This window comes from Callorhinchus milii, unplaced genomic scaffold, assembly GCF_018977255.1.
Source record: "Callorhinchus milii isolate IMCB2004 unplaced genomic scaffold, IMCB_Cmil_1.0 Scaffold12, whole genome shotgun sequence".
In the NCBI taxonomy this organism is placed as follows: Eukaryota; Metazoa; Chordata; class Chondrichthyes; order Chimaeriformes; family Callorhinchidae; genus Callorhinchus; species Callorhinchus milii.
In genome coordinates this window covers 13,923,905-13,936,944 of record NW_024704753.1, presented here as the reverse complement: position 1 = coordinate 13,936,944, position 13,040 = coordinate 13,923,905, and the positions used below count along the sequence as shown (strand labels likewise).

At 39.5% G+C, this 13,040-nt stretch overlaps 1 protein-coding gene across 1 annotated transcript in view; it reads right to left on the bottom strand.

The window, feature by feature from the left end:
* prkar2aa (protein kinase, cAMP-dependent, regulatory, type II, alpha A) overlaps nucleotides 1–13,040 on the bottom strand; it is a 115,250-nt gene that overhangs the window by 30,262 nt on the left and 71,948 nt on the right. Inside the window, exon 9 of the mRNA XM_042339775.1 lies at nucleotides 2,681–2,736. Within this exon, the coding sequence (XP_042195709.1) occupies nucleotides 2,681–2,736 (56 nt within the window). The remainder of the gene's footprint in view (nucleotides 1–2,680; nucleotides 2,737–13,040) is intronic.

Genomic DNA, 13,040 nt, shown 5'->3' with positions numbered 1-13,040 from the left:
TAGTAAGGATCCAAGGAAACCTTGCTTACCGCTTAATGTGGTGCGAGGAAAATATCTGCTCAGTAAAACTAGCCAATTTTATTTCTCAGATATACTGTTCAGGTTGGCTGACAAAGCTGAGCTTCTCTCAGCCTGTAACCCACCCATTGTGTGAGGCGACTGAAGACTTCACAAACTATTAATCCAAAATGGCTACATTGAAAGACCTTAAGATTTATTATTGAAATTAGCTGCAGTATACATTTGATTTATTAAGCAGCTGATGCATCGATTCCGAATACTGAAAGCATTTGTTAAGGTAAACCACAGAATCTAATCAATGCCACTGAAACCCTGTTCAAGCTGCAGAACCACAAGTCAATCAATGACAAACATGCGGTAGAATGAGGCTTGGTTGGATTCAATAGGTTACTAACCTTTTAGGTCCCTCCAAACACACTGAGTGTTTATGGGTTATTATTGCCTCTATTTATCATTTCACTCTGATGCTTTTGGTATGGGAAAGCACCATAATGCTAAAAGATGGAACAAGCACAATAACCCGAACCTTTCCTGCACAGAGTCAGTGCATCTTTGTCATTTTTGGAGCTGCTCACACTACTTCAACAACCCACGGTCGAAGAGAAAGGTCTTGAGACCGGCCTTGAAGGAGGAAAGGGAGGAAGCGGCGAAGGCACTGGGGGATGGAGTTCCAGAGCCTCGGGGCTGAGAGGCTGGAGGCCCGGCCACCGATGGTAGGGCGGTTATGGCGGGGGATGTGGAGCAGACCGGAGCCAGAGGAACGGAGGATATGGGCAGGTAAGTAGAGGGATAGTAGGTCAGAGAGGTAGGAGGGAGCAAGGCCGTGAATGGCCTTGTAGGTGAGGATGAGGATCTTGAATTCGATCCTCTGGGGGATGGGGAGCCAGTGGAGGCGAGCGAGGGTGGGAGTGATGTGGTCGCAAATCAACCACCCTGCCTGGTAGCTTGTTCTAGTTGTTAATTACACTCTTATGCCAGTTTTATGAAATGAATTAAAGTCAGAAGAGCTATGCAAAAACTTCCTCGCTAGTCCCTAAGAGCTTGCGATGACGTTGACATTCGACGACAAAAACCTTAAAAGTTAAGATGCATCAAAAACAATTGAGTGATGAGTTTGTTCGGCTTTGAATACAGCTTAATGTCCAAATCCTGGCAGAAAATCAATTTCAGAAGAGCAAGGCACAGCTTTCATAAAACACAGCGAGTTTTGTTGCTGGGAGAGATCTCTGTAGAACAGTTAATTGGCTCACCAGTGTTTGTACTAATCAATTAACTTCCTGATCCCTTTGTCCCTAAAGTAATAACAATTATGGAGACTAAACAATGGGTGGGAGCTAAGTGGAAACATTAATCTCTAATGCTCAATTCACAAGCAGATAAAGCTTTCCTATACACAAACACACACAAATTGCTTTCAATGCAGATCATATTTAGTGCTCAAATAGAAACCATTTTAAAAAAACATTCTTCCAGATCCTGTTTTTCAAATCAAGTAATACAAAATACAATACAAATGGGCAGAGAGAGTAGCCGAAGGTAGGGTCGAAGAGGAGGGTCTTTTGAGGCGTGCCTTGAAACAGGCAAGGGAGGGAGGGAGGGAGGCACAGGGAATGTGGTATGGAGTTTCAGAGGGTGGGGGCAGAGAAGCTGAATGCCTGACTACCGATGGTGGGCGGGGGACATGGAGCAGGCTCAGCGGAGGGAGGGGAAAGGTTGATAGGGGGTTAGCAGGTCGAAGAGGGCAAGGCTATGGAGGGACCTGAAGGTGAGGTCGAGAATTTTGAACTCGATCCTGAGGGATGGGGAGCCAGTGGAGCCAGGCGATGGTGGGTGTGATGGAGTCACGGAGCCTCGTGTGGGAGACGACACGAGCTTCAGTTTGTGAAATTGGATGACCAATTTCACAAGTAATGGACACGTGTGTTTATTCTAAAGCAACAGTAAGTAATTTGGTTCAATATTTCATGGTACAGTACATAAAAGTTGATTTCACCATAATATTTTGACATTTAAATCGTTACATAAACTTTCTTACACTTTAGGCATTGATGTTTACTTCAGACAGCAAAAAAAGTGATCTGTTTAAATATTTCATAGAAACGACTTGTTTAAATATTTTACATGAAATAAGCAAATCGTTCAAACAAGGGTTGCAACTTATAACAATTTCAGTAAAATATTCCTGTATTGGTTAAATATTTTGAGGGATAGAGAACTTATTTTTCAAACTCTGCCTCCATAATTCATTAGCAGCAACTATTCTTTGCGAATGGCTTGGATGAAGTTGCGAATTAAAAATATGCACATCGAGGCTCTACCTTATTGACAATTATGTATAGGTAATTAAATGACAATTAAATATACGTTTTGTTTCTGGCAGCAGGTCTTAGACCTTTTCAAATGGCTGATAGAATCAGTACACAGCATTTCACTTTTAATGGAATCTAGCAATGTATCAGACAGACAATAATGCATGACAGACTAACTTTGAAACTTGCATACACTTAAAATTTTAATCTATCTAAATATTGTAAGCAATGGCCTCAGAGTCTCAAAGCATTTCTAGTTGCAACAGGAAACAGAATGCTTTCAGTTTGTGACCACAATGAGGTAAAGAGTGACAGTTTCCCTCCACCTGACGTTCTACGTGTGACCTTACCCTGCGTTCCGTATCTTCCTCCTCCTCTTCATCTGGATTGTATGCTTCGGCACAGACTGTAGAGAATTAAAACAAATAGAAACAGTTAATACAAACAACTTGCATTTATATAGCGTCCTTCACGTGGGGTAGAGTTCCAGAGCGCATACATATCTTTTAGCAACCAAGCATCCATAACAGAGCTTCTTATTTTAAAGTTATACATGATTTATTCCTACTCTCTTGTTCCATCCCTATACCCCTTGAATAATGTTCTTTTTCAAGCAACAATCCTATTTTCTTTTATAATAATTTAGTCGCCGATTCAGCAATGATTTCTGGCAGAGATTGTTAAATTTTCCATCAATCTTTTGTGCAAAGATTATTTTTCTCCAACGGCCCCCTCCTCATTCATTTCCTTCAGTCATTACCTTAAATTTGCCTCCCATAACTGATTTGCTGACCAAAGGAAATAATTTATTACCATTTACCGCATCATAAACCATTCATATTGTTTATCAGATCATCCTTTAAAACTCCCAGCTATAATGAAAATACAATGAAAGTAAAGAATGAAACAGCAAAGTTCCATTCCCTAGAATTGATACCAACATGCTTTTTCATCCAGAGGATTACCAACTTGTAATCAATATAGCACCTTATCACATTGTTGAGCTATCTAAACCACTTCACAAAATTTACTATAAAGTGTAATGACAATGTATTTTATAAACAGATGTTCCACACTGCTCTGGAGTGTCAGCCTGGACGCTGAGTTCAAAGTCCCATAACCTTCTGACTCAAGGTGACAGTGCAACCAACTGAACCAGGCTGAGACAATGTTGTGCGTGTGATATGGTTATCCTGATGATTTATTAATATGTCTACATAATAGTCACCACACTTTATAGTAAATCCTCCGATGCTCTTTGAGACATTCTCCTGACATGAAACACACTATAGAAATTGCAAGGATTATTTTAATTTTGGATACAGCTGTTCAAAATACTATACTGAAAATATACAATCACAATAATTCAATGGAACAGATTGTGCATTAATTTTACTCAATGCTAAATATGACTGTGGATCACTGAAAAGATCAAAACAGCTCACATTTGCTCATGGATCCCTTTTTTCAAGGGCGGACGTTACTTTTCCCTCAGAAAAATGTTAAAGATATACTATGTACAAAAATGACATACATAGAATCTGCAGCATCGAAACAGGCTCTTATCACCACGATCTTTGTAAAGAAGTTCCTCCTAAATTTTCTTTTTGATATCCATTGGTGGCCACACATCAGGAGCATTTGCCCACAAAACACAGTCACTACACTTTAGAGTATATCCTGCAAAGTGCTTCAAGATGTCCTCCTGGCATGAAATGTAAAAATTATCTTGTATTTGCGGCACCTGGTTATGGATTCGCAAACAAGTGGAAACAGTCTATCTATGTTTACCTTATCAAAGCTTCACAATTTTAAACAAATGATTGTATTAATACTGCATTTTTTTGTGATGTATTTTGCTGGTTTGGATTACTCTGGCAATGCTAATCAAAGGTTGCTAGTGACAGCTATTATGTGGCTGACAATTTTTTCATTTCGTAAAACTTTCTACACAATAAATAAAAGCTGAACAAGATACGAGCCAAAATACACAATTCATATGGGTAAAAACAGTGGATCGAGTCGCTTTCAGCTCAACTAATAAAGGTGAGGCAGTGGGAAGACACCACTCCAGGGAAGAATTCAGTGCAGACAAGCAATTATTATTTGCTCTTAGTTCATGTTACAGTCAATAACAAACTTGGCCATGTGTCCAGGTCACCATAATGATGTCAAGACACTGAATGGTTTCAACATAAAAGTGCAGAGAACATTTTCTTGCACTTTGTACACTCCTTTTCTACCTAGATAATCGCAGGATCATAAAACACTGCTCAGAACAAGAGCTGGGCACAGAGCAAAAGGCATGATGATCTTCATTCTTTAACATGATTGGAAAGAAGGAAAAAATCTAAAACTTCTTTTCTCACTTGGTAAATATTGATATTGTAATGAATCTCCCCAAATATTTTTTTTTCTTGAGGCGTGGGGAGGAGAGAGGCAATTCTTACATGTTATGGACTGACACTCCCTTAGCAAAGCTTCAGTTTTCAGAGTTGGGTAAAGTTTAATTTATTCAGAGGATAAATGTGGTGTCTTGCATTCAGTTTAACAGAGCAGAAGGCCCCAAACTCTACAGAGCTAACTAATCTCAGGCAACAGTCAGGACACTACATGATTCTTTAAATGTTGAAGCATGAGGGAGGGGAAAGATGCAACGTGGCCGTTATATTGGAGTCCTGTAGCGCAGTGGTTAGAGCACTCGCTTTGCAAGTGAGAGACCTGAGTTCAATTCCAGGCAGAGGGCGAAACCTTGGGCAAGTTTCCTTACTCCACACAGAGCCTAATAATAATCCCTCCAAAACCAAAAACAATAATAAATTGGTCATTTTCAATATATGACTGTTTGTGGGACATTGCTGTGCGCAATTGGCTGCCGCGTTCGCCCACAAATATACAGTCAATTCACTTTACAGTGTGTTCTGTGAAGCGCTTTGGGACGTCCTCCCGACGTGAAAAGCGCTATATCAAATGCAAGGATTATTATTATTATTATTATATATAGAACCATTCACTTATAACATAGGACAAAGTCTCAAAACGCTTTACAGGGACATTGCAGATCCCCAATCAGGTTGAGAAAAAGAAGGATTGATGATGTTGCCTGAAAGTATGGTCAAAGAGGGAGTTTTTTAAAAAAAAAAGTATGTTCGGAAAGCAGAAAGAAGCAGCACAAGGCCAAAGAAATTAGGGTGTCTGTGCACTTGGCCCTCTATTCAAATGTTCAAATGAGGAGCAAGATCGTAATACTCGAGGGGTCAAAGCAACAGGGTGAATATTTCTTAGTATGGTATTTTAAAACTTGTACAATGTAAAATGTTTCTTTTAAATAACATCTTAGCTACAAACCAACTTTGGTCAGAATGGGCAAGGCAAAGTTGCAACTTTCGAAAACTTTTACTGATTCATTTTCAAATTACGCTCAATTGTGATGGACAATGACACAATGAGTAAGGTGTGAGTTCACTCTGCTTTGGGAGTGGCCTCTTTTTCTACATAACGACATTTCTTCCACAATTCCATGGGCACCATCCACCCTCCAGAAGTTGTCCCCAAAAACTCTTCAATTCAAATTGCAGTAACGCCAGTGAGCATGGGCAAGCAGACGTCTCACCAAGCCGTGCCAGTCCAATCCCTACCAGATGCATACTGGAAAACCAACTTCCAACACAAGGCTCTCATTAGTAGCACGTGCTTCTTCAGGTGCTGTTGTGCAGTGGAAGAGTAACAAGTACATATAGTACAATGCCATGATTTGTTTCTTTGATCACTTACAAAGATAGCACGCAACATTACAATGGGTTCCTGCACGTATCAGACATCAGTTGACCAAAATATATATATATATATATCTTAACTGCATTTTAATTGCGTCACCAGGGCAAAGAGAATTTGAAAGATGCTTTCTTATCCCAGACTTTCTTCCTCAAGTATGTCAGATAGGCTGCACAGAGGTGGACAGTAGAACTTTCTTCATATCCTCAACTGGACATACTCTTGAGTAGGAAAACCTGACAAGGCAGCCCTCAAAAACAGATTTTGCTTAATTCTCACTCAAACGCTCATCACCCACCAATCTGAAAATCCATTACAGCAGACTGTGCTGAATCATGGCAGTGATCCACTTGTGTCACTTCCACTCAGTAACTTCTCTCTCCATATCCTCTGCATAATACTCCGTAAAGCCCCAGCGGTCGCCATGGAGACACTCAAAGAAGTTATCCAGAACGACTGAAAAGCAGCTGCTGGATAATAACTGCTGTGCCTGAACAGTGCATTTAAGCAGACAACAGAATTCAACAAAGCACTGAAAAAGACAATATCTTCATCCTTTGGATCATTTGAACATGTGATAGTCATATTTCTCATTCATGAGATTAAAGATGGTAAAATTCTCAAATATATACACACAGACTTTATCCTGATAGCCATGCAAGCCAAAGTCTTGCGTCAGACACACGGCTTAACCAAAAAAATGCAAACCAAAGCCCTATTGGGTAGGGTCACCCGAGCTGAACAATCAGTGGGAAGTTTGCCAGACAGTATTTGCAATGGCAGGCTGTGAGGCTTTAGGTGATTAAAATCCAACAGCTCCCCAACGCACACCCTGTGCTTCCCAAGCTCTGGCTCTTGCCAATCTGTGTCAAATATTTTCCGGGATTACGTGAGCAAGGTGTGTCCCACTGGGAAAGTGTGTGCACTCAATTTTAAATAAATCGAAATTTCTATCTTTCTGTGGATATATATTATATATGGTTCATTTTGGATAGTCTAACGGTGATAGGTTTCTATGTGTGTCAGAATCAAGGCTGACCAAAAAAGCATTATACAGTATACAGACACGCACATACAAGTTTCAATCAACACTGCAAACCTAGAATATTACTCGATCTGCACAGCAGGTCAAAGAGAAAGTTTGGTTTAACCTTTTGGGTAATGTAAACCTGCTGAACTACCCAAATCATGATGTAAACTGCAGTGAATGGTTTGGGGGAGCCAGGGTGATCAAGGGTAAATATCTGCTTTACTGTCCGTTGCAAAAGAATAGCAAACCCAGTGTGTATTTTTACAGATACTTAACTTTGGTTTGATAACTGTAATGCAGTGAAACCGTGTCAAGAACTGCCAAGTCCGTGTCAATTTTTAATGGGGAACTTGGTAAATGAAACACGTTTGGAAAAAAAATAAAGAGTATGAGTAAAGAACTGGGGAATGGAATCAGAGAATATCACTGCAATGGGAAAATCACTACCGGCACAGGCCTAAAATTAATGAATTAATCTATCATAATTGGAAAACATTAAATTTTGGAGATTATTCATAATTTCACCTCCTCAAGACGAGACTGTGAAATGGAACCCAGTTTGCAATTGTCCATTCCAGGCCAGTCTGGCTTTGTCATTTGTACCTGTGGGAAACCACCACACACAGTAAAGGCGTAAGAGGAATGATTTTAGGTGCAGTTGAAAGTGGTTGCCCCTTTTCAAAGTAAGCAGGCCATGTAAAACGTTTGATAAGATGAACCCAGACAAGCACATAAAATTATGACAATATGCATAAATCACTGGCAGCATCAAACCATTCCAAAAATGGGGATTGAATGAGTGCTTACGTGCACATTCAATAAAAAACTACAAACCAGCGGCTCTATCCAGAGGGGAGCAATATTTTTTTAAAAAAAGTCTAAACCTAAAATCTTTAAATTCTGAGAGGCAAAGATGGTGTTGGTGAAAACAGGCCGTTTGCCTCACTGTGAGCAAGGAATGGAGAACAAAAGTTAAAAGTGAAACAAGAAAGAATTTGGAAGAAATATTTCTCTTCTTCCCCCACAACCAGAGTAAGTGCTGAATTAAGGGAATGAATCAACACTTGGCAGTTTTTCTCATTACAGTTTTGGATCAGGGAGCAATGACGTAGGACTCCACTTCCATGAAATAAAAGCAGGTGAGCAATTTTTTTTATGGTGCCTAGAAGGGACATGTTTGCAGGCTGCACAATTTTTCTTACACTGTTAGAAATCACTCTTAAAACATTCATACTTTGTTACAGGTCTAATTTAAATTCAGCACATCTCTGGATAATCTCAGCTGTCAAAACTAAACTGTCAATCATATCAGTTGTAGGTTTTATTTGGAAGAGTCACTTAATTACATTATTTGTCTTCATATCCATCAGCACAGGATAAGTGTCATCACTTCATCCTGATGCAGGGCCTTCTCATCGTGATGAAACGTCCTTAAGACAGACAGCACAATGATGGTCCACAGCCCTGCCTGAAACAACACAAGATGTGCGTTTCTTCAAACACCTACACCACCTACACCACCATCAATCTGTTGGCATAGTCTGAGTGACTCTTTGTCACACTTACAACGTGAACTGCTCGCTTTTAAATACAAAATGAATTTTTTCCCCCGTTTTTTCAGTCTTCAACCTGCAAATTCCTGTAGGCTTCCGAAGCAAACAGAACAGACAATCGGGAGCAAATTAATGGCAAAGTTTCAAATTCAAGCCAGTTTGGAACAAGAAGGCTATTTCCCCCATAAAGTCCACCTCTGCACAGGATCACGTGCAGGAAAATCTGCTGCACTTGAGCGGGTTCAAACCAGGAAGTTCAAACGTTGCTCAACTCCCAGAGCTCACAGATGTCTGGATGCTGGCTTCCCTGCTGCGATACCTCTTCAATTAGAGATGCGAATCACAACAATTACTGTAATCAAGGCACTCTGATCTCCTGGAATCTGGGCACCAAAAAACCCCCACTTCCTTAAAGCCCTCTCCATAAAAAAAGACCATTAACAATTAAATAGATTTGAATTAGCAGCAAAACATGTTTTTCAGACCTCACTCTTCTGGCGTCCTGTATTATCACAATGTTGTGGCACACAGTAGTGTACAATTCAGTTTGTGGTTGGTTTCTGTGCAACTCCTAAAACCCAATAAAACATGTTCTGTTTAACCAACATTCTGAATCAATCCATTAACATTGTGGTTTGAAAATTACCACATTAGTGATAGATACTGGGTCACATCATCAGACTATTTAGTCTCTGGCCATTTAGGTTACATTTGGCCAAAAATGAGTTCAACTATACCTACAGAAATAAAAAAAAGGATAGAGAGAAAGAATGGGAAACAGCAAAAAAATCATATTTTTGAGCTAAAAATACACAAATTTAGCTAACCCAGGAAATCAATTTACAAAATAATTTACATTTATATAGAACTTTTCACATCAGGAAGACATCTTAAAGTGTTTGCAATGCTGGATGGGTACCCGAGCTGGCAGAGGGATCGAATTACCCAAGATCTACAGGCTACAAAGTAAGAACAAATGCAGAGCTTACAGAAAAGTATCTTTTAAAAATGATGTTTTTATAATGCAGCGGGTCATGATTCTGAGGACAGACATCATTGAACAAAAACCTAAACTGCAGGCTAATGATGTTATCTACTAGGTATTATGTAGTGCAGTGGTTACGAACAAAATCATATTATTTTAACCTCCCCGTTTTGAATCCAGTCCAAAAAGAGTTGTCTGGCTCATCTCTGATAGAAAGTGAAGTCCAATATAATTCTAGGCAGCCTCAATGCAGTTAGAATTGACTCTTTACACGGACATTTAATACAATATGAAATGTTTTGCCACAAATGCCCATTAAAGTTGAGCTCACAACAGCATTTATCCGAGTGCATAAGAGAAACACATTAATATAAAACTGTATATTGGGATTAAGAGGAGATAGCTTCAACAGGGAAACCAGTTTAGCAATGGCACAATGAAGAAAGAGCAGGTAAATGTGATTTGAGCAGATCGCTCCAGTAGCAGATCTTGTACAAGCACAGGTGGAGAAAAAGCACACATACAAGACTTGATTTTGCAGCAGCACAATGCAAATGATACATGAGGTTTTTTTTAGTTTGGAACTGTAATGGATCTTCTTTTGTCCTGTATATTCCTACACTTGGGTCAGAACTTGCCAAGGGGAGAGCTGAAAAGTATTAACTGATTCCTCACTCGCTATGCCAAAACAGTGGGGTAACAACAAACAAGGCAAACGGGATATTGAACTGTATTGCTAAATTAGCGAGTATAGATTTCCAGCCGTCATATTTCGGTAGTATAATGCTCTGGTCAGGCCAGTACTAAGGTTGAGTACTGCATATAGTTCTGGTCACCACGACATAAGAGGGCTGTCCAGGTCCTAGAGACAGTTAGGAGAGCAATGAAGAATGATCCCCAGTGTTAGAGGAATATAAGATAGCTATGAGCAAGCTAGGGCTCTTCAGTGTTGAGAGAAGCCGACTCAGAGGGTCGTATACAGAGGTGTATACAAATGGGATTGATAAAGTAAACCCATACCAATACTTGAGGACGTACGAACAAAAGTGTTCATGGGTTTAGAGTTGCAAAGCAGAATGTCAGGACAGATACCAGGACTTTTTTCTTTACCCAGAGCATATTAACAACTGTAATAGATTGTCAGGAAGGGTGATTGAGGCCAGAATGGACACACTTAAAAGCCCATTTATCTACTCGACCTCATTATTAAAAATACACACAGTGCACAGTGTGAAGCACCATCTAGAATGAGATGGGATAAGGCAAGAATAGATAATTAATTCTCAGGAGCTGACTGAGTCTATTGTAACATCAGAAACCTTTCAACCTTCTGCTCAAAACAGATGAGTTTTAACCAGTGCCCAAGCAGTTTTGCAGTCACCATTTATAAAGTCACAAATGCAAATGAACTGCATTTTGTGCCAATTTGATTTGAATAAAATGACAGCAATTCCATCAATTAATAATTTGCTTTCATCTCTGGAGAAGCCTTCAGTTTGGAAGGTGATATTCTGTAGACAGACTGATCTAATCCTCAATACTGTAAAACGCATTCTTACTGAAGTTAAATGTGTCATTTTATATAAAGTATTTTAATGTGATATTTCAAATATAAGATTATCGTATGTAAATTGTCTGGTTGACTTTGAAAGACGCAGTCACCAAAGAAATTGGGTTCTCCATGACGTGCAACAAAGCACGGTCTACTTACAAAAACATCAACAAAATCTGAAAGGCACATTGGCTAATTGTAATAATACTTAAAAAGACCATTCTAGAATATTTATTCATATTAAGAATTGTACTCTCCTTGCACATTAATGTTTTTTCTTGTGAAAAATATTTGCATAACAAGCACATGCAATGCGGATTGCCAGATCTATTCCCGCTCAGGTGAATTACTCCTGATGTGGCTAATTCACCCATCAAGGTTTCTTCAAAATTCGTCTCTTCAGCCACCTTAAGGAGACATGTAAGCTGCTTAACAGGACTGAGAAAACAAACCTGGAACAATACATTCAGACAAACCAGAGCAACAGGACAAGAGGGCGCAAGATCAGGGTTGTGAAGGGCAAATTAAGGACCATGCCTAGAAGAATTTATTTCACAATAATCTTTGCATTTGATTTAGTGCCTTATCACATCTTCGACACGTCTCAAAGCACTTCTCAGTGTATGCTGTGAAGAGGGCTGACTGCGTATTTTGTGGGCAAAACGTTTACACAGAGTGTTACAGCTGGAACAGATTAGCAAGAATGTCTGAAGTCAAGATGTTGGACTCATTTAAGAAGCAGCTTGATGCTGCAATGGGAAGATGGTAGGTTTGGCATTCTTGAAATATGAGATCAGTGGGTTGAAGGGCCTTCTTCATATGATCTTGTGCAGTGTAACAGTTTGAAAGAATAAATTTCAGGCATCCAAATTGTTGCTCAGTAATTAAGACACATCTTAAATCCATCAGGCAGAAAGATCCAAATTATTCAGCAGATGCTCTAGTCGGTTGGCCTAACATCAATAGCCTATCATACAAAAATTGTAAACTTAATTCAACTGGATTCAAAATACTTGCTCGAGTTCAGATAACTGAAATCTCCATGCAAATAAATTCAGGACAAGAGAACAGCATCCATGGACAATTAGGTTACAGGGCCTTTTGGTAGTTGAAGAAAAATAGCCTATTCTGTAAAACCTTTGTTATTTTCTCTTTCATGTCTGAAGCAAAGATATGTTGTTACGGTCTGGAAGGCACTGGCTGAAAGGGTAGTGGCACAGATTCAATAACAACTTTCAAAAGGGAATTGGATAGGTAATAATAATAATCCTTGCATTTGATACAGCGCTTTTCACGTCTTCTCGACATCTCAAAGCGCTTCACAGAATTCACTTTATATTTGTGGGCGAAACGCAGCAGCCAATTGAGCATAGCAGTACCCACAAACAGTCATGGATTGAAAATGACCAATTTATTATTGTTATGTTTTTGGAGGGATTATTATTATTATTATTACAAGTCTCCTAGTTTAGCATCCGTGGTCAAACTCACTACTTTGTCTCGGTTCACAGTTAGTGGTCCCCTAGTGCAACGTGTAGCACTGAAATTCCACCTCGTCTTATCCTTAAGAACACATACACTTGACCTTGAAGCGTTTACAAGTTAATAGTTTTACAGGCTGAGACCAGGGAAACTTTCTGTCCTCTGGAGGTTTTTTTCCTTCTCTATCTATAGAAAGAGAGAAAAAAAGGGGAAATTTGATCTAGTCCAAAAACAGACACTACAACCCAAAAAGCCCATTTCACACAGGCCTCAAAGAACACATACACAGAAATTTGGGGGGGGTGTGGGGAGTCAGAGAAAGAGAGAGCAAAAG